Source organism: Gigantopelta aegis, chromosome 3 (assembly GCF_016097555.1).
Source record: "Gigantopelta aegis isolate Gae_Host chromosome 3, Gae_host_genome, whole genome shotgun sequence".
In the NCBI taxonomy this organism is placed as follows: domain Eukaryota; kingdom Metazoa; phylum Mollusca; class Gastropoda; order Neomphalida; family Peltospiridae; genus Gigantopelta; species Gigantopelta aegis.
The window spans coordinates 92,192,008-92,214,085 of NC_054701.1; the positions used below are offsets into that span (position 1 = coordinate 92,192,008).

The 22,078-nt window shown below is 41.3% G+C and overlaps 1 protein-coding gene across 1 annotated transcript; it reads right to left on the bottom strand.

The window, feature by feature from the left end:
• Positions 1-2,669: 2,669 nt before the first annotated feature.
• LOC121368939 (solute carrier family 13 member 5-like) lies at positions 2,670-21,295 on the bottom strand. The gene is made up of 13 exons (XM_041493702.1): positions 21,155-21,295; positions 18,611-18,726; positions 16,261-16,409; positions 15,905-16,043; positions 14,451-14,612; positions 13,052-13,180; positions 12,255-12,356; positions 11,509-11,613; positions 10,873-10,961; positions 10,241-10,368; positions 8,761-8,922; positions 7,101-7,238; positions 2,670-4,209 (listed from the first exon to the last, which is right to left on the bottom strand). Exons 1-13 carry the CDS (start codon positions 21,272-21,274, stop codon positions 4,069-4,071), a joined length of 1,680 nt encoding a protein of 559 aa, XP_041349636.1. The 5' UTR covers positions 21,275-21,295; the 3' UTR covers positions 2,670-4,068.
• Positions 21,296-22,078: the final 783 nt, after the last annotated feature.

Consider the following 22,078-nt stretch of genomic DNA (forward strand, 5'->3'; position numbering starts at 1 on the left):
GGGGGGGGGGGGGGGTGAAAATGGGCAGAATTTTGAAAATAGCAATTAGTAAAAAAAGTTAATAGAATAAAAAAAAAAAAATAAAAAGGTTACAAGCCAAAAATGAAAAAGAACTGACTGCTCGGCCGAATATTTATATAATTTGGAGCATTTTAGAAGGACAGTCCAAAATTAAATAAGAGAAAGAAGAGAGGATCGGACTATTTAATAATATTTAAAAAAAGGAACTAATTTCGACATAAAATTTTGAACGCAGATCTAAAAGTTTAAAGTCCGATCGATATGTCCACGCGAGTGGCCTCGTTAAGGCCGTTTGGGTGCACAGCTTAAAGGGACGAGATGGGTTGCATCCCGTCAAAAAAACCCCTAGATTGACAGTCGATAGACGTTGAAGGTGTAGTGCTGTGCTGAAATACAGATCTTGAGAAGCCGGATCCGTCTGAACGAGAGAGAGTATCAGACTAGGGTATAGTCCAGTCGTCATGGGTTGGTATAGTGGTGCGGACGAGCCCAACTCCGGAGGATACGAGATGGTATCACTATAAAGCAAGGTAAAGTCTAGAAAAAGAGTAGTAGGGGCCGACCCCGCTTCCTATTTCTTCTTAGAGTGGGGCGGTCAATCTTCCATTGCTGCTAGGACAGGCTCGGACATGTAGAGACTAAACGCGAACAACCGTGGCGTTCTGCAGAATGGCCGTCATACGAGTCACGAAAAAAACAAGTCGACAGTTAGACGGAGAAATGACGTGGAGGCAAGGAATCTCGCTAAAAAAGAATCCAGCCTGGTGGTGCAGGCTGTCGAAACGAGAAGCGTTCCAGCGTTCAATCAGTTCCAATGGCCGCATACATCCCAGTAGAAAACTTCATTTCGCTGACAAAAACAACGAAATGAAGGACCCCCAAGTCGAGCACACGAAAGCACGTGCAGTGTGTACAAGCGAAACAAACACGTCTTACCGCGTGGAGCTCCAGACTGGGAATGTCTGTTTGGATAAGTGGGTCTTACATATATTAACCAAGTAATTCTTCCTTAGGTACCCAGTCTTTAAAGACTTGTAATTACTGGATGATAACTCTTGAGTACTGTGTTGTAAGGTGTGTCATGTGGTCAGTTTGTCTTCTCATTGTGGCCTAGGTACAAATTGAGGGAAGTGGGCAATGGGGCCATGTCTCTCAACCAAATCTCCCTGTTCCCCACTATATTTTATATTTTCTTTTCGCCCCATAACACAACTCAATGTGGGTGCCTCCTAATATAAAATCCTGACTATGTGGGCGTTTGTTTGTGACATCATGAGCAGGAAAAAAGGCATGATGGTTTAATAACCATTAAATGATTGGCTAATGACAATTGCTGTACTATTTAGTATTAATATAAACAAAATATTTGCTGCCGCGACAGAGTCTACAAGGGCGGCGCAGACGGTACGGCCGGTACGGCCATGGTCGTACCACTTTTCAAAGAGGTACAGCATGGTCGTATCACTTTTTTGTTCATATTTGTTGTATCTGTGAAAATGGTCTTCACAGGCGAATTTGAAAGGAGAGTCTGGCAACCTCGAGCCGTTGCACTATTTTTTACACTGCGCCGCCCCTGGTTTACCCTTTACAATTGGCATCAGTCACAACAGTGACTCAAATACCAGTCGTGGAGCAGTGGATTCAGAAATACCCTAAGCACCCATCAAATGGGAGTCGATCGTATGACTCGTCCCTCCTTTCCGACCATTGTAACCTTTGTAGCTCGCCCCTCTTGAGCAGGAAGTCCGACTGTCGTACACCATGAGATAACGTACAGTGGGTCACCATCGGTAGATACTTGGAGTATTAAGGCATATTCCGGAGTTTGCTGCATTGTAAGATATTTCCGACTAATAAAATATTTCTGCGATTAAACTTAAATATTAAATGTATTTTCTTGTTTACAATATCAGTGTCTGTTTATTCAATGCATTTCTGGTCGTCTTAATATTTATAAGAAGCCCAAACTGGATTTTGTCTTCAAATAATTTCGTACACACGGAAAAATATTTTTGGGAAATAAAATGAAAATTAACATAGTTCAAATATTAGAACGATCAGAAACACGTTTAATATACCGCCACTAATATTCTAAATCAGAAAATATATTTAATATGTAAGTTTAATCTTAGAAACATTTTATTAGTCGACAACATCTTAAAAATTGCAGCAAACTCAGGAATGTCCCTTTATGAAAAGTGAATATAAAGACCGCGTGCTCTCCATTGGCATGAGGTGCTTTCTGTTTAGATCAATTCATTCATTTATAATATACTGACGTCCAAAAGAAACTTTACAAGGCTTGATATTGTATTATAGAAAACCAACAAACGGTACGGTGGGATATGAAAGTATCATGAAGTTCAACATCTAAACACGTCACAATGCACTTCGTGATACATGCAAAGTGTTGTAATGTGTTTGCTAACTTGGTTATTTTCGATTAGCAATAATATTGATTAAATTATTCAAATTTTATATGTGTAAAATTTGTTTTGGACGTCAGTTAAATATCGACAAGGACTGCCTTTTCTAAATACCAAACCAACTGAACAATCAGTTTCCTAGTTTTATTTATTTATGTATTTATTAATGTTTTAACAAATTCATCAGGACTCTAGTTCAATCAGTTAGTAACAAAACATAAATAATCTCATATACTCGTTTATTCTTCATTTAAACAGCATACATTAACAGTTAACACACAATCGCTGATTATATACGTCCAGTGTCTAAATACATGTGATATTATATCATACAACGACATTTTTATGGAATCTTCTGGTTAAATAACCACACTAGAACCGGGCCTGTATGCAGTAACTAGCAGACGCAGTGCCAATACCGATTAACTGTTACAAGGGACGGCAGACCTGTTTTATAATTGATTGCCTCAGATCTCTCTGTATGAAATGTTTGTAAAAATTGGACTTGGTCACCGAGTGCATCCGATGCACTCCTCGTGAGTTCTATATACATTGACTCAAACCTGAGATTTCTGTGAAGAGGAGCTAGTATCTGAAGGAAAGTGTTTCAGCTTGATCAGCAAGTTTACGTTTCCAGATGCATGGTCCTCTAAAAACATGGTACTGTTCTGAATAAAACGTAAATGACAGTTTCTTGCTTGGAATGTTCGTGTGTGTTCAATTACTGAGTTCATGCACGATGCACGACAACATTTTAATAATGTTTTCCAAAGTTTGTTAAAACGCTTAAAGGTGCTATGCCATAGTTACAAGAGCTATTTTCACAGTTACTGTTTTAAAATAACTACACGTTAATGGATCCCACACATAATCTCGGCACAAATAAATCGGGAATGTCGATACTGTGATGTGCTCGCATGCCGTGTAAACAAAATCACGTTCCAAATGACTGGATTCCTGTCTTATCAAATCTCTTATATGAAACTGGAGAATCTACAAATCTGGCAAGTTGTCGGCGTCCTGATAGAGCCGTCAGCGACAGATGAGTTGCACGGACAGCCAACTTGCCGACAACACCATCATCGTAGTATAACGACACACTGTATCATACAGGGTGTTCACGCCTAGTTTGGCCAGTCGTTCTCTATAGATTCTCTAATATTGTTTTCTACCATTAAATTAAAATATTTTAATGGGCATGCAGTTGAAGGTATAATGTTTACTATTCAATGACAAACTTAATAAACAATTTTAGCGGGAAGCCGATATTATGTAACTTTGAGATAACACCTTTAGTGGAGACTTTTATAGTCCTTCCCACACAGAGCGCCGTTGTCTTAGTATGGCATTTGTACTACAAGTTATTTATTTCTGAGCCGATTGTTTTCTAAATTACCAAAAAAAAAAAAAAAAAAAAAAAAAAAAAAAAAGTGTTTTTGTTTGTTTTGTTATGTCCATATCAAAATAAAATTATTTACAAAAATATTGTTTACGGAGGCTGGGACGGACTGCAGGTATTATGTTTTGGCATATATATGTGGATATATACCTCACAGGTATAACAACATACTAATATTACAGAGTCCGCCTGGAGTTGCTCTTTGGTAGATCTTGATAACATTTATATAGTCGCGTTCAGTGTGAGATTGTGTCTGAAGATGTCTGGAAGCACGTCGAAATCGAACTGCGCCGTACCCCACGTGGCTGTTGCCAGTAGCAACAGCGGGACGGCCAGGATGTTGAGAATGAAGCCAGCAGAGACCTGCAAACGGTGACGTGGTGATTTGGAAAAGAAGAAAATGTATACAAGGTTTAACATAGCCCGAGTACTCTGACTGTAAGAGAGCTAGACGGACATTTGGACATAAATACGCTCTCATTACAGTCAGAGACCAAGCTATGTATTTTTTTGGCAATTGCCGACAACCAAAAAGTTGTCAAAGTTTTCCGCTCTAATACCACAACAATCCTATGTTTGACGTGAAATACCTTTACATCGATAATTTTCGAGTTAATTGATTAAAAGAAATTCAGATATTAATCACTAATACTCACACTACAGAAAGAAACCCGACAGCACCCACATTCAGCTAAGCTTCGGCAAACTCCGGACAGCAGAATTCTAAGTTCGCCGACCTATATCGTGACGATGCGTCACATGATCGCCCACTCAGCCATTCCGTCTTCCAGGGGCCGTTTCAAAACGACAAGTGCCCGACAATCACAAAAAAAGGTTTGTTTAGAGCACATTGATTTTATCACTGTGTTTGAGAGGAAACCCTCTACATTTTATCATTAGTAGCAAGTGATCTTTTATATGCACCATCACAGACAGGATAGCACATACCACGGCCTTTGATATACCAGTCGTGGTGCACTGGGTGAAGCGAGAAATAGCGCAATGGACCCACCGACGGGGATCGATCCCAGACCGAAAACGCATCAAGTGAGCGCTTTACCACTGGGCTGTGGACAATCACCAAAGCGACAGAGTAGTACACACACACACACACACACACACACACACACACACACAGACAGAAACAATATTACATTCACCTTTTCTCAAGGTGAAAAAAGTATTTGATCTACGTGTCGTATGCCTGTTTGGCATGTGTACCACTCTGGCATATGAAACGCCGTGGTATGTGCTATCCTGTCTGTGAGATAGTGCATAGGCCTATAAAAGATCACTTGCTACTAATGATAAAATGTAGCGGGTTTCCTCTCTAACCAAATATTTGACATCGAATAGCCGATGATTAATGAATCAATGTGCTCTAGTGGTGTCGTTACACAAAACAAACTTCTGGTTTTTTTTTGTGATTGTCGGACACTTGTCGTTTTGAAACGGCCCCTGGAAGACGGAATGGCTGAGAGGGCGATCATGTGACGCAACGTTACGATATAGGTCGGCGAACTTAGAATTCTGCTGTCCGGAGTTTGCCGAAGCTTAGCTGAATGTGGGTGGTGTCGGATTTCTTTCTGTAGTGTGTGTATTAGTGATTAATATCTGAATTTCTTTTTAATCAATTAACTCGAAAATGATCGATGTAAAGGTATTTCACGTCAAACATAGGATTGTTGTGGTATTAGAGCGGAAATCTTTGACAACTTTTTGGTTGTCGGCAATTGCCAAAAAAATACATAGTTTGGTCTCTGACTGTAATGAGAGCGTATTTATGTCCAAATGTCCGTCTAACTCTCTTACAATCAAAGTACTCGGGCTAGGTTTAACATATATACATAATATACATAATAGTGCTGTCTATTCTGTGTAGAAATTAATCTAGAAATTAATGATGTACTAACAGGTTTAACATATATACATAATAGTGCGGTCTATTCTGTGTAGAAATTAATCTAAAAATTAATGATGTACTAACAGGTTTAACATATATACATAATAGTGCGGTCTATTCTGTGTAGAAAGTAATCTAGAAATTAATGATGTACTAACAGGTTTAACATATATACATAATAGTGCGGTCTATTCTGTGTAGAAATTAACCTAAAAATTAGTGATGTACTATAAGGTTCTGCCTGAGATGTATCAGACAAGGTGTAAAAATGTGAACAGCATTCCGGTGAAAATATAATACTAGAGTCCATTTCAGTACCTGAATACAAAGGCAATAAACAAGCATCTATAGCTGGAAAAGGAGGTGGGTGGGGTGATACTCATTAGGGTTTTCTACGAGAGTTTTTGTTGTTGTTGGTTTTAAAAAAATATATTTTCAAACAAGGTAAATGTTATAGTGAAATGTAAAAAACGTTGCCGCTCCCAACACAGTGTGGAGTACAAACCGTGTATTCATATTAGCTGGTTGGGAACCCTGATGGAAATCAGTCAGTCAAATAAACTGCTGTGCTTAAGTCTACCAAAATTATAATACTTTAAAACAAAAGTAAATAAGAAGCTTTACATGATGCTATTTTCCCACCAATTTAATTTTTGCCCCATTGTTTATTTATCACATTCTAAACAAACGTCAAAATCCTGCAACATATGTGGACAAAAGTCCAAGAATGTTGCATCGTTGTGTAGAGAGAAAGTTATAGAAACGTAAACAAGTGGTGACATTTGTCCCGGCATGTCCAACAATGTTTTTGGACACATATATGATCGTGTTGGTAGGGCTTTAGAGATGCACTTACGACTACCGTGCGAATGTTTGTTGAAACGGTTGTAATTTCTAGGGGTGCCAACCATACAACTCACTGTAAGTCACTACAATTAACCGTAGCTACGATTCCTTCGTGGAACGGGGCCCAGACAAGTATAGCTGATGATTAATAAATCTGTATGTCTGTCTGTCTCTCCCTAACCCTTTATCTCTCCCTAACCCTTTTTACATACATATATATAAATATATATATAAATATATATATATATATATATATATATATATATATATATATATATATATATATATATATATATCACATATCACATATATATATCCCTCTTTGTCTCTGTCTCTTTCTGTGTCTCTCTCTCTCTCTCTCTCTCTCTCTCTCTCTCTCTCTCTCTCTCTCTCTCTCTCTCTCTCTCTCTCTGTGATATAAACGCGAAAGTCAACTTAAAGTGACAAAATGTTTGTGAACATGAGGTATATTAAGTTATTGATTGGTAAATGACAACAAACTCACCATGTCGATAACCCTTAGATGTCCATATGAAAACACAATGGCATTTGGTGGCGTTGCCACTGGTAACATGTATGCAAATGACGTCGCTATGGCGGTAGGAAACATGTAGAAGAGAGGGTTAACTCCAGTATTGAGAGCCTGTAAAATGATGACAGGCAAAAGGTTAACAGGGCTGTTCGAGAAATCATCACATGAAAGGGGACACAAAGTTACATTCATAGTGTATACCAAACTAAAATATAGCTAAATGTAAAATCTGCCGACAACTGTAGCTATTACCCACTGTTCTTTATGGAAATAACTGACATCATTCACCAGGACAGGGCTTAGAGTGACATTACTCAAACGTGAGAACATGATGAAGATTGACATTACTCACCAGATAGGGCATGATGAAGATGTCATTACTCACCACATAAGGCATGATGAAGCTGTCAATAGTCACCAGGGAGAATATGATGAAGATGATATTACTCACCAGGGAAAACATGATGAAGATGACGTCCCTGGTGGAACATGATGAAGATTGACATTATTCACCAGAGAGCACATGATGAAGATTGACATTACTCACCAGGGAGGACATGATGAAGATTGACATTACTCACCTTGGAGAACATGATGAAGATTGATATTACTCACCTTGGAGAACATTATGAAAATCGTATTACTCACCAGAGAGGACATGATGAAGATTGACATTACTCACCAGGGAGGACATGATGAAGACTGACATTACTCATCTTGGAGAACATGGCGAAGATCGACATTACTCACCAGGGAGGCATGATGAAGATTGACATTACTCACCATGGGAAACATGATGAAGATCGACATTACTCACCAGGGAGGACATGCTGAAAATCGACATTACTCACCTTGGAGAACATGATGAAGATTGACATTACTCACCAGGGAGGACATGATGAAGATTGACATTACTCACCTTGGAGAACATGATGAATATTGACATTACTCACCAGGGAGGACATGATAAAGACTAACGTTATTCACAAAGGAGAACATGATGAAGATCAACATTACTCACCTTGGAGAACATGATGAAGATTGATATTACTCACCTTGGAGAACATGATGAAGATCGACATTACTGACCAGGGAGAACATAGCGAAAATTGACATTACTCACCAGGGAGGACATGATGAAGATGGACATTACTCACCTTGGAGAACATGATGATGATTGGCATTACTCACCTTGGAGGACATGATGAAGACTGACATTACTCACCTTGGAGAACATGATGATGATCGACATTACTCACCTTGGAGAACATGATGATGATTGGCATTACTCACCTTGGAGAACATGATGGAGATTGACATTACTCACCTTGGAGAACATGATGAAGATCGACATTACTCACCTTGGAAAACATGATGAAAATCGACATTACTGACCTTGGAGAACATGATGATGATTGGCATTATTCACCTTGGAGAACATGATGAAGATCGACATTACTCACCTTGGAGAACATGATGATGATTGGCATTACTCACCTTGGAGAACATGATGGAGATTGACATTACTCACATTGGAGAACATGATGAAGATCGACATTACTCACCTTGGAAAACATGATGAAGATTGACATTATACACAAAGGAGAACATGATGAAGATCGACATTACTCACCAGCGAGGACATGATGGGGATGATGAGGTTTGCTATAGCCGTGTTGCTGGTAACTTCAGTAGCTGCAGCAGTGATGTAGCACAGTATTAGCAGCATCAAATACGGGTGGAAGTCTTTAAACACTGTCAGCTGTAGGCCAACCCATGCTGATAGGCCAGAATCCTGCAAATAATACACACAACGGCAGAATCTAGAATATCATAAACATTTGCATCATGTTTTACACAAATTAAAGAGGCTGAGATTTAAAACAAATTCAGGGCCCACATTTTCGAAGCTATCTTATCATTATAATATCGTAAAACCGTCGTAGACCATCGCATATGACGTAGTGATTTTATGACATCGTAACGTTGAGATAACTTCAAAAATATGTAACCAAGTGATGTTTTGCTCATGTTTTTTTAAACAACTGACAGTGATGCCACAATTATAATACTATAACGTCGACTATAGCTGGTAGAATCATTATCAGGTGTCAGAAAAGGAGCCCAGAGTAACAGTTGACACCATATTATGAGTCACTGAACTAACATCCAGTTCATTACTTAAACAAAACCTGTTTACCTCGCAAACCTTAACACGAGCATAGCCTCCTCTAATGATAATAAAGAGAGCCCAGAGTACCTGTTGAAACACTGCCATGAGTCACTAAAGTAACATCCCTTTCTTTTTGATTCATTACTGAAAGAAAATATGTTTTCTTCGCAGGCCTTGGCAAGTACATAGCATGAGTAGGAAGAGAGCCCATGGTAACTGTTGAAACACTGTCATAAGTCACAGTCGTTCTGATTCCTTACTGACACAAGAACTGTTTACCGTGGCAAAAGCGTATGCTCCTCGAATGACGAAATACGGAAACCAGAGTAAAAGTTGAAACACAGACATGAGCCACTAAACTATAACACTTCTTTCTTTAATTGCTGAAACGAAACCTGTTTACCTCACAGGCCTTGGCAAGAGCATAGCCTCCCCCAATGAGCAGACGAGATCCTCCTCCAATGAGCAGGAAGAGAGCCCAGAGTAACTGTTGAAACACTGCCATGCGTCAATGAACTAACATCTCTGTGATAACTAAAACAAAACCTGTTTACTTCGGAGGCCTTGGCGAGAGCGTATCCTCCTCCAATGAGCAGGAAGAGAGCCCAGAGTAACTGTTGAAACACTGCCCTGCCATGCGTCAATGAACTAACATCTCTTTGATAACTAAAACAAAACCTGTTTACTTCGGAGGCCTTGGCGAGAGCGTATCCTCCTCCAATGAGCAGGAAGAGAGCCCAGAGTAACTGTCGAAACACTGCCATGCGTCAATGAACTAACATCTCTTTAATAACTAAAATAAAACCTGTTTACCTCGCAGGCCTTGGCGAGAGCGTATCCTCCTCCAATGAGCAGGAAGAGAGCCCAGAGTAACTGTTGAAACACTGCCATGCGTCAATGAACTAACATCTCTTTGATAACTAAAACAAAACCTGTTTACCTCGCAGGCCTTGGCGAGAGCGTATCCTCCTCCAATGAGCAGGAAGAGAGCCCAGGGCATCTTCTCGTGCACGACCTTCCACTCCAGGAGAGGCTTGTACGGCTTCCGCTCAGCACCAGGCGTCCGGTCTAGGCAGCGACAAGAGGACAGGAATGGAATATTTGTTTAATGACACCTCAGAAAACGTTTTTACGTTAGCATTTGGTAATTTCTATATTTTGTTGAGATAAAGGTTTCAGTTTGTATAAGTCACAATGCCATTTGCCACTGACATTCACGCTAAATTGTCAACTTCAAATTAGGATTGACAGAGCGGGTATTGTTGGTATTAACGACATATACCATTAAAAAAAGTATTCCCTGCAAATTTAAGAACATTTACGTCTCAATATTTTGCTATATGATCCCTATATTACAAAATAACATGGGCGAAGTCTCCAGTAGCAGGATAGCAAATGAATGAATTAACTATTGTTTAACGACACCCCAGCATCAAAAATACAAATCATTTTGATCCTCCCCTTCCCCCATCCCCAACACTCCGATTACTAGATGCAAATATGTGAGCCATAACGATCAGAATTAAAAACTCAATATCTATATGCACACACATCAATAAGTAATTGACCTACCTCGCCAGCAGAAGATGTCGGGCTTGGATGACGGGATAATGAAAAGAAGTATGGCGCATAGTATTGATGGAGTGGAGTCCTTTACCATGCTGAAAACCCCCCCCAAACAAACAATTTTATTCTACATATGACTGTTACACTAACTGCAGACTTGTCGTTGATGGAGACCCACAAATGTTTTGTTGTAATGGCGTTTATGCAGTGATTACATGATATTAAATATTCAAGAAACGAAAAGATGTAAATAATCTATTTAAATTGACTTATGTAAATTGAGACATACAATTATTTTATTGGTAGAACAACACAATATGGTGTGAATTAGGGGGATTTCTAGATAGTAGTGCAACCTGAAAGTAGAGCATCTACAGTACTGCACAATACACTACATGTTCAAACTTAAAACAAAACATATTTACTTTCATTAACTAATGGACTTTCAGGGCAATTTGGAGTTTACATTCATTAACTAATGAACTTTCAGGACAATTTGATGCACACCCACAATCCAGTGGAAAAAACCCTCATTAAAAACTGGTGAACAGATGCTCATGAATGTTTTCTAAATACCTTAGATGTATTTCTTGTGTTATTATTCAATACTCGGGTAAAATATTTTAAGAGCATTATACGAACCCTTTATCAAAGAGGTTTCCCCAACCTCCAATTCCTCCAAGGTCACGTGATATCCACAGCACAACAAGAAGTGCAAAGACAAATAATACTCCACGCTGTGCAAACCTGAAAGATGAAATAATTTCCAGCAACAAGAACGTGGACTCTTCCTTGCTGCCAATGCAAGTTTATGTATTTCCACCGGCCTGGGGGGTGTCGTGTTTAAGCCATCGGACGTAAGGCTGGTAGGTACAGGGTTCGCAGCCCGGTATCGGCTCCCACCCAGAGCGAGTTTTAACGACTCAGTAGGTAGGTGTAAGACCACTACACCCTCTTCTCTCTCACTTACCACTAATAACTAACAACTAACCCACTGTCCTGGACAGACAGTCCATATAGCTGAGGTGTGTGCCCAGGACAACGTGTGTGAACCTTAATGGGATATAAGCACGAAAATAAGTTGAAATGAAATGAAATGTATTTCCGGTTAAAAGTTCTCACTGCTGTGTCTAGTCTAGCGCGTGGAACAATCATAGGAAAATGTAAGTCTAGTATGGTTACAAATTGTTACAATACAGGGTCACTCCGCTGCTTTTTCCCGTGATTATTTGAGCACTCGATAAGTCAGTGGACAATCACATATTTATTTCAAGCGCATTACCTCTGATATAAGTGATATGGAAAATATTTTAAATATGTCTGGTCGCTCTCGGCTCGCGCATTACTCTACGCAACAACAAAAATGCTGTGGTGACTGAGTCTCTTACGTCACAGGTCCTAGCTTGTCGTACTCGCTCTGTATGACTTTCTTCACCCTGGAAGACTGCTTCTTCCTCGCCGAGTCGGACTTCAGACAGGTGCACCCATCGCTGTAGGAGAAGAGAAATTCATGGGGAATTATCAGGCCTGGTATCAAAGTCACCTAAAGGTAAATGATCCTGTTCACACAGGAATAATAGCATCCCGATCCTTCTCTCCTTTTAAAGGAAAGGTTACAAGTCAACATCTCGACTTTTCGTCTGTATATTACAAGCAACAATATCACAGGTGTAGAATGATATCATGTAATGAGTGCACTTGGACAACCAGGCACGGCGAAAGCAAGTAGACATTGGGGGGAGTGTGCTGATTGAGATCGAGGGTGCAGTGCAAAGTTTTTAGGGGTTTGGGGGTATGCTCCGCTGTAAAATTTTGAAATACAATTTCTTGCATTCTACATGAAAAATTCCTCTCTGCCTTAAGATTTAATACCATTTATATTTTTGATTCAGCATTATTTTGGGGAGTGGCGTGCCCCCCCCCCCCCCATCCCGCTCCGCCGTGCATGACAACTGGACAAACTAATTGGAATTTTGCTATTTTTAACACACACCTGGACAAGATTTGAATTCTGCGTTTTTAATATTTAACCAAAAATATTTTTTATATATTTATTTTAATTTTAATTTTTATACGTATCTGAGACAGGAGATCAATTCTGTTACTTATGACAAATACCTGAATCGGATGAAGAGGTCTTAATTTGATAATTGTCGACACATAATGACGTACTCTTGACACGTACCTGCATCTGAGGAAGAAGATCTGAAGCCACACCCACGTGATGATGAGGACGATGAAACCAAGAGGAAGACCGAAGCCCATCCAGCTGCCGAAATTCACCGGAGATACCCCGCCATATTTCTCGTACAGACTGAGGAAAAAACACAACAAAATAACCTGCTTGTTGAATCCTTTCTTTATATATTACACACACTGACTTTTATAATTAGATTTAAATCTCAGTTCATCCATCAACATTTAACAAACATGTATTTATACATTCAGTTACATCTGATTATACAGAACGAAATATGCATATAAAACAATTATTCCAGTTTTTTCTCCCATTGTAAGTCTTTGTGCCAACGATGGGTCACTCTTGTTCTCGTTCTTGTTCTCTCTCTATCTCTCTCTCTCTCGCTCTCTCTCTCTCTCTCTCTCTCTCTCTCTCTCTCTCTCTCTCTCTCTCTCTCTCTCTCTCTCTCTCTCTCTCTCTCTCTCTCTCATACTGCTAGCTCCAACCCTGTTCAACGTACCCGTACTGCTAGCTCCACCCCTGTTCAACGTACCCGTACTGCTAGCTCCACCCCTGCTCACGTGTACCCCGCACTGCTAGCTCCACCCCTGCTCACGTGTACCCGTGCTGCTAGCTCCACCCCTGCTCATGTATACCCGTACTGCTAGCTCCACCCCTGTTCACATGTACCCGTATTGCTAGCTCCACCCCTGTTCACATGTACCCGTATTGCTAGCTCCACCCCTACTCACGTGTACCCGAACTGCTAGCTCCACTCCTGTTCACGTGTACCCGCACTGCTAGCTCCACCCCTGCTCACGTGTACCCGGACTGCTAGCTCCACCCCTGTTCACATGTACCCGTACTGCTAGCTCCACCCCTGTTCACATGTACCCGTACTGCTAGCTCCACCCCTGTTCACATGTACCCGTACTGCTAGCTCCACCCCATCTCACGTGTAGCGAACTGCTAGCTCCACCCCTGCTCACGTGTACCCGAACTGCTAGCTCCACCCCTGCTCACGTGTACCCGTACTGCTAGCTCCACCCCTGCTCACGTGTACCCGTACTGCTAGCTCCACCCCTACTCACGTGTACCCGAACTGCTAGCTCCACCCCTGCTCACGTGTACCCGAACTGCTAGCTCCACCCCTGCTCACGTGTACCCGTACTGCTAGCTCCACCCCTGTTCACATGTACCCGTACTGCTAGCTCCACCCCTGCTCACGTGTACCCGTACTGCTAACTCCACCCCTGCTCACAACGTGTACCCATACTACTAGCTCCACCCCTGCTCACGTGTACCCGTACTGCTAGCTCCACCCCTGTTCACATGTACCCGCACTGCTAGCTCCACCCCTGCTCACATGTACCCGTACTGCTAGCTCCACCCCTGTCCTACTCACATGTCTGATTGTCCCTTGAGCACCAGGTTGGGAGCCGTCCCCGTCAGACTACACATGCCGCCTGCGTTGGCGGCGTAGCAGATACACAGCGACAGCGCCTTGCACATCCTCGTGTAGTGGCGATTGTAGATGTCGTCGGAGACCTCCAGCGATGCAGGGGAACTGCAAAACAGAAACGCAAATACATTGCCGATTGCCGTGGCTGATTGCCAGGGTTGGAAATAGTGGGAACATTATGACCTAGAGAGTGCTGCTAGTGGGTAACTTCTTTCCGAAATGTGTGACGGCGGGATGCTTTAAAACAGTGAAATACTACACAACATGATACACATGTCACTTGTTAATAGATAACGTACTAGTCCAGGTCTTTCAAAATATACCTGTACGTATACATGCAGCTAATACATATGTTTATAAACCGAGCTTCATCACACAAACAAGCGATACGTTAATTAATAACATAATGCTATTATCTACTATCATGAACGACAAAGTGTTATTAATGTTCCATTGGTGAGAACAGATTCCATTATTTATGATAACACACACCAATAACACACGTGTGTGTGTGATCGATTTAAAGACATACGAATAGCTGCTCCAAGTTGACCATTTCAAAGCACGACAGAAACTGATTGCTATTTGACGCATAAATCACCTTCAAGCGCAAATGCCACCGTACTGTAAATAAGTATTAGTTGGAACGAAATACGTTTAAATTCGTCACATACGTTTTCAAACAACTCATTGTAAGATAAATGGTAAGTAACGGCTATTCGAAGTATTGTCTATTTAGTAACCTGAATTATGGGGAAGGGGCATCATACTCGGATTCTTCAACGTAATAAATAAATAATATAATAAAAATATAACTGTCGCAAAAAACATTTGGGGGAGGGTCCCTCCCCCTTAAATCCGCCACTGGCTAAGTTTAATTGTAATGACTTACGGTGAGTTTTACGGCTGGCACACGTAAAGTTTACAGCTGTTCAACAAAACAGCCTTACGGCCCCTTTAACAATTAAAATCTTCTTTTCTTTGCGAAGAAGTGCGAATTAATTAAATAATACCGACTATATGGAACATCTTGGATGTACAGTGGCGTAGGAAGGTGCCAAAAAGCATGTGTGTGTGTTGGGGGGGGGGGGGGAGGCATTAAAGCAAATATAAAGCAAAATATCTAAAAAGTGGGGCACATGCGATAGTAGTGCTAAGCTAGTTTCATGGAACGAGACCCTAGTAATTACCCCCCCTCCCCTGCTCAGCCGGGGGCACGGGGGCCATGCTGTACATACATACACACACACACACACACACACACACACACACACACGCTAATAACAGTCCTTGACATCCAGTGTGCTTACATTACACAGTTTGGTTTTTCGACCAGGAATAAAAATTAAAATAAATTAAAATGTTAAACAAACAAAATAATCAAACGAAAGGCTGACTTTTGTTCTTGCGTCTTTGATTCATCGCCATTGGAAATCTGCTTCGATTCCCCGTCACGTGACTCCACGTTCCCAGTAGGCTTTTCGGTTTTCATGTCAACCATCACAGTTATTTCTCCATTATCGGCTACAAACGTGTCTGTAATGATAATGCCATTTTATTATCTTTACTCAATTTGTTCGTTTAAACTATCAACACACATCTGTATATCATTCTATGTATTGGAGGTATAACTGTTGCATGCAGTTGTATCAAAGCTCATTAAAAGTACACGTATCTTTCCAATTATATAATCTTCAGACACAGGTTTGGATGTTGAAGTGATTATATTTTGGCTGAGAGAACATGGACCCACCACTGTGTGTTTGATCCTTGACGATGTCGTGCGTTCCCTTGAGCTGCACGAGGATGGCCTCCACTATGGGAACCAGCATGGACGTCGTGGCCGTGTTGCTGATCCACATGGAGAGAAACCAGCTCGATATCATCAAACCAAACATCAGCCTGAAACACAGAACGCGTTATTACACAGAACTCGTCATTACAGAGAACTCGTCATTATACAGTACTCGTCATTACACAGTACTCGTCATTACACAGTACTCGTCAGTACACAGTACTCCTCGTTACACAGTACTCGTCATTACACAGTACTCCTCGTTACACAGTACTCGTCATTACACAGTACTCGTTATTACACAGTACTCGTCATTACACAGTACTCGTCATTACACAGTACTCCTCGTTACACAGTACTCGTCATTACACAGTACTCGTTATTACACAGTACTCGTCAGTACACAGAACTCGTCATTACACAGTACTCGTCATTACACAGTACTCGTCATTACACGGTACTCGTCAGTACACATTACTGGTCAGTACACAGTACTTCTCGTTACACAGTACTCGTCATTACACAGTACTCCTCGTTACACAGTATTCGTCATTACACAGTACTCGTCATTATACAGTACTCGTCATTACACAGTGCTCGTCAGAACACAGTACTCCTCGTTACACAGTACTCGTCATTACACAGTACTCCTCGTTACACAGTACTCGTCATTGCGCAATACTCGTCAATACGCAGCACTCGTTATTATACAGTACTCGTCAATACACATTACTCGTCAGTATACAGTACTCCTCGTTACACAGTACTCGTCATTACACAATATTCGTCATTACACAGCACTTGTCAATACACAGTACTCGTTATTACACAGTACTCGTCAGTACACATTACTTGTCAGTACACAGAACGCGTCATTACACAGTACTCGTCAGTACACAAAACCCGTAATTACACAGTACTCGTCAGTACACAGTACTCGTCATTACACAGTACTCGTTATTACACAGTACTCGTCAGTATACAGTACTCGTCAGTATACAGTACTCATCAGTATACAGTACTCGTTGGTGCACAGTACTCGTCAGTACACAGTACTCGTCAGTGCACAGTACTCGTCAGTGCACAGTACTCGTCATTATACAGTACTCGTCATTACACACTACTGGTCTGTACACAGTACTCGTCATTACACGGTACTCATCAGTACACAGAACTCGTCATTACACAGTACTCGTCACTGTGAGTCGGTTGGGCTAGAACAAAGACTGGTGCTGGTGCTGGGACTTGGGCCAGGCCTTGGGTGCGGCTGGAAGTTGAAGATTGTGCTGGTGTTGGAACTGGGCCGGACCTGACGTGTGGATGGAAGTGGAGGTTGTGGTGATGCTAGGAGTAGAGCCTGACTTGGAGTGTGGCTGGAAGTGGAGGTTGTGGTGGTGCTGGGAGTAGGGCCTGACTTGGAGTGTGGCTGGAAGTGGAGGTTGTGGTGGTGCTGGGAGTAGGGCCTGACTTGGAGTGTGGCTGGAAGTGGAGGTTGTGGTGGTGCTGGGAGTAGGGCCTGACTTGGAGTGTGGCTGGAAGTGGAGGTTGTGGTGGTGCTGGGAGTAGGGCCTGACTTGGAGTGTGGCTGGAAGTGGAGGTTGTGGTGGTGCTGGGAGTCGGGTCGGACCTGACCTGTGGCTGGAAGTGGAGGTTGTGGTGGAGCTGGGAGTAGGGCCGACTTGAAGTGGGGCTGGAAGTGGAGGTTATGGTGGTGCTGGGACTAGGGCCGGACCTGACCTGTGGCTGGAAGTGGAGGTTGTGATGTTGCTGTGACAAGGGCCGGACCTGACGTGTGGCTGGAAGTAGACGTTGTGATGGTGTTGGGACTACGGCCGACTTGGAGTGGGGATGGACGTAAAGGTTGTGGTGCTGGGACTAGAACAGGCTGTGGAGTGGTGCTGGAACTAAAGGTTGTCGTGATGCTGGGACTAGAACAGGCTGTGGAGTGGTGCTGGAACTAAAGGTTGTCGTGATGCTGGGACTAGATTCAGACCTGGTTTGGGGTTTAAACGGGAGGCTATGCTGAGCCTGGAGTGGGGCTGGGACTGGGCTGAGATTAGATTGTGGTTGAAGCTGAGGTTGTCATGAACTGAGGCTGGGAGTGGAGTGGGGATTAAATGTAATGGTTTACCAGGCTAATGTTAGGTTTAGAGTTTCAAATCACCTTGTTGGGACTGATTTTGTGAAGATCTTGGGGTGAACATGATAAAAGCACACACTTTAAATAGGTTCATTCTTATCATTTCTACAATCGTTTATGTTTCACTAACTTGCTTGGTGTGATGTAAGTCGAGTAACTGTAACTTACCATCTTGGTTCTGAGCCCACTATGAGGAGTATTCTGAGCGCTATCTTCCTATGCAAGTTCCACCGTTCGATAGCTATCGCTACTGACAGACCTCCTATGAAGAGCAGAATCGTGTCCTGAAATACATAGTGACCACAGCTCTACTAATCACTTCACTTCACTTTCATTTTATTTTAACTTCATTGTTCTGCTTAAATTCAGTCAAGGCTCAACACCTGCAATTGCCCAGGTACTCTATATGGACTAAACGCGATTTTCTTTCAGCACGGTATGGTCTTTCGCCGTAGAAACTTTCTTAATTACAAGGGTCCTGGATCAAACACGCAGACATACCAGGTAAACAAGGCGTGTGCCAAGGAAAGCGTGCTTGAGCGCTAATTGGATATAAGCACGAATATTAATTTAAAACAAGGTTCAAGCACGCTGTCTATGAAATACCACTCAGCTTTTTAGCATGTCTGTTCAAGAGTAATATAGTGGTTAGTGAGACATAAGTCGATGTAATGGCAATACAAGAGTAATTATATATATAGTGGTTAGTGAGACATAAGTCGATGTAATGGCAATAGAAGAGTAATTATATATATATAGTGGTTAGTGAGACGTAAGTCGATGTAATGGCAATACAAGAGTAATATAGTGGTTAGTGAGACATAAGTCGATGTAATGGCAATACAAGAGTAATATAGTGGTTAGTGAGACATAAGTCGATGTAATGGCAATACAAGAGTAATTATATATATATATAGTGGTTAGTGAGACATAAGTAGATGCAATGGCAATACAAGAGTAATTATATATATATATATAGTGGTTAGTGAGACATAAGTCGATATAATGGCAATACAAGAGTAATATATATATATATATATATATATATATATATATATATATATATATATATATATATATATATATATATAGTGGTTAGTGAGACATAAGTCGATGTAATGGCAATACAAGAGTAATTATATATATATATAGTGGTTAGTGAGACATAAGTCGATGTAATGGCAATACAAGAGTAATTATATATATATATATAGTGGTTAGTGAGACATAAGTCGATGTAATGGCAATACAAGAGTAATTATATATATATATATATAGTGGTTAGTGAGACATAAGTCGATGTAATTGCAATACAAGAGTAATTATATATATATATATAGTGGTTAGTGAGACATAAGTCGATGTAATGGCAATACAAGAGTAATTATATATATATATATATAGTGGTTAGTGAGACACAAGTCGATGTAATGGCAATACAAGAGTAATTATATATATATATATATATATATATATATATATATATATATATATATATATATATATATATATATATATATATATATATAGTGGTTAGTGAGACATAAGTCGATGCAATGGCAATACAAGGAAAGGGATGTAGCCCAGTGGTAAAGCGATCGCCTAATGCGCGCTGTTCTGTCTGTGAAAAATTACATATAAAACATCCGTTGATACTAATGGAATAATTGTAGCGGGTTTCCTCTCTAAAACTATATGTCAAAATTAATATATCAATGTGCTCTAGTGGTGTCGTGAAATAAAAGAAACTGTTTTAACTTGACACCCCTACACTGAGTGGTAACAACTTATTATGGGTGGGAGTCGTACCGTCATGCGAACCTAGAACCTACCAACGTTAAAGCCAGTGGTTTAACTACTACGTCACAGAGGGTGGTAATACAGTTTATACAACTATCAACACTGGCAATGTGACGTTTACGATTCTTACTTCATCTATCTAATCTCTATCTCATAAATATGCTCTAGAGGTGTCAGTAAACAACACAACCTTTGACTAAGCTCCACCTGTTTTGAACCGGCCGGTCGTACAGTAAACTGTATACGCACACAGTGTAGTATCTCAAATCCCAGCTTACAGTTATGCAACAAGGAAGGAATGAATTTTTTTATTTAACGACGCACTCAACACATTTTATTTACGAATATATGGCGTCAGACATATGGTTAAGGACCACACAGATATTGAGAGAGGAAACCCGCTGTCGCTACTTCATGGGCTACTCTTTTAGATTAGCAGCAATGGATGTTTTAAATGCACCATCCCACAGACAGGTACATAGTACATACCACGGCCTTTGTTGCACCAGTCGTGGAGCACTGGCTGGAACGAGAAATATCGCAATGGGTCCACCGACGGGGATCGATCCTAGACCGACCGCGCATCAAGCGAACTGGGCAACGTCCCGCCCCGTCATGTAGCAGTTAAGACTAAACAATTAAACTGAATCTCTCTTGTTCTAGTTAGTATCTTGTTGGTATTTCTGTGTAACCCCATCCCAATCCATCCATTCATTCATTCATTCGTGTACTCGTCCGTCCGTCCGTCCGTCCATCCGTCCATCCATCCATCCATACGTCCATCCATCCATACATTTATTTATCCATCCATCCATCCATCGGTCCACCCATCCACTTATCCATTCATGCATTCATTCATTCACGCATTCATTCATTCATTCATTCATTCATTTATTCATTCGTTCATGTTACATTGATGTAGGCCTTGGTGATGACTTTGGCGGGCACGACGTTGAGGACGGGAAACATCACGACGGGGATAAGCGCCGTCACGGGAATGGGCAGCACCTCCGTCACCCAGTATGTCGCCATGATGATCACCACGTAAGCGCATCGTGCCTCCTGCAAGAAGAAAGGAAAGGAAGGATTGGTTAACGATACCTCGGCATATTTTCAACTTCGGCTATTTGGCGTCAAACGTTATTTGTCAGATATTTGAAAGAGGAAGGGAGGTGGCAGAGAGAGACAGAGACAGTAAAAATTTTGTTTTGTTTAATGACACCACTAGAGCACATTGATTTATTAATCATCGGCTATTAGATGTCAAACATATGGTCATTTTGACACAGTCAGAGATGAAACCCGCTACGTTTTTCCATTAGTAGCAAGGGATCTTTTATATGCACCATCCCACAGACGGGATAACACATGCCACGGTCTTTGATATACCCGTCATGGTGCACTGGCAAGAGCGAGAAATAGCCCAATAGGCCCACCGAGGGGATCGATCCTAGACCGACCGCGCATCAAGCGAGCGTTTTCCCATTGGGCTACGTCCCGCCCTCAGACAGAGAGAGAGAGAGATAGAGAGAGAGAGAGAGAGAGAGAGAGAGAGAGAGAGAGAGAGAGAGAGAGAGAGAGAGAGAGAGAGAGAGAGAGAGAGAGAGAGAGAGAGAGAGAGAGAGAGGGGAGAGAGGAGATAGAGATAGAGAGGGGCAGAGAGAGAGAGATAGAGAGGGAGAGAGAGAGAGAGAGAGAGAGAGAGAGAGAGAGAGAGAGAGAGAGAGAGAGAGAGAGAGGCAGACAGAGACAGAGACAGATGAAGGAAGGAAGGAAATGTTTTATTTAACGACGCACTCAACACATTTTATTTACGGCTATATGGCGTCGGACATA

Excerpts from the sequence above, each read along its gene's own strand:
- LOC121368939 (XM_041493702.1), bottom strand. The coding sequence starts at position 21,274 with ATGGCGACATACTGGGTGACGGAGGTGCTGCCCATTCCCGTGACGGCG. Across the intron at positions 16,044-16,260 it reads CAAGGATCAAACACACAGTG|ACACGTTTGTAGCCGATAAT; the intron begins GTGGGTCCATGT and ends TTATCATTACAG. Across the intron at positions 11,614-12,254 it reads GACAAGCTAGGACCTGTGAC|GTTTGCACAGCGTGGAGTAT; the intron begins GTAAGAGACTCA and ends TTCATCTTTCAG.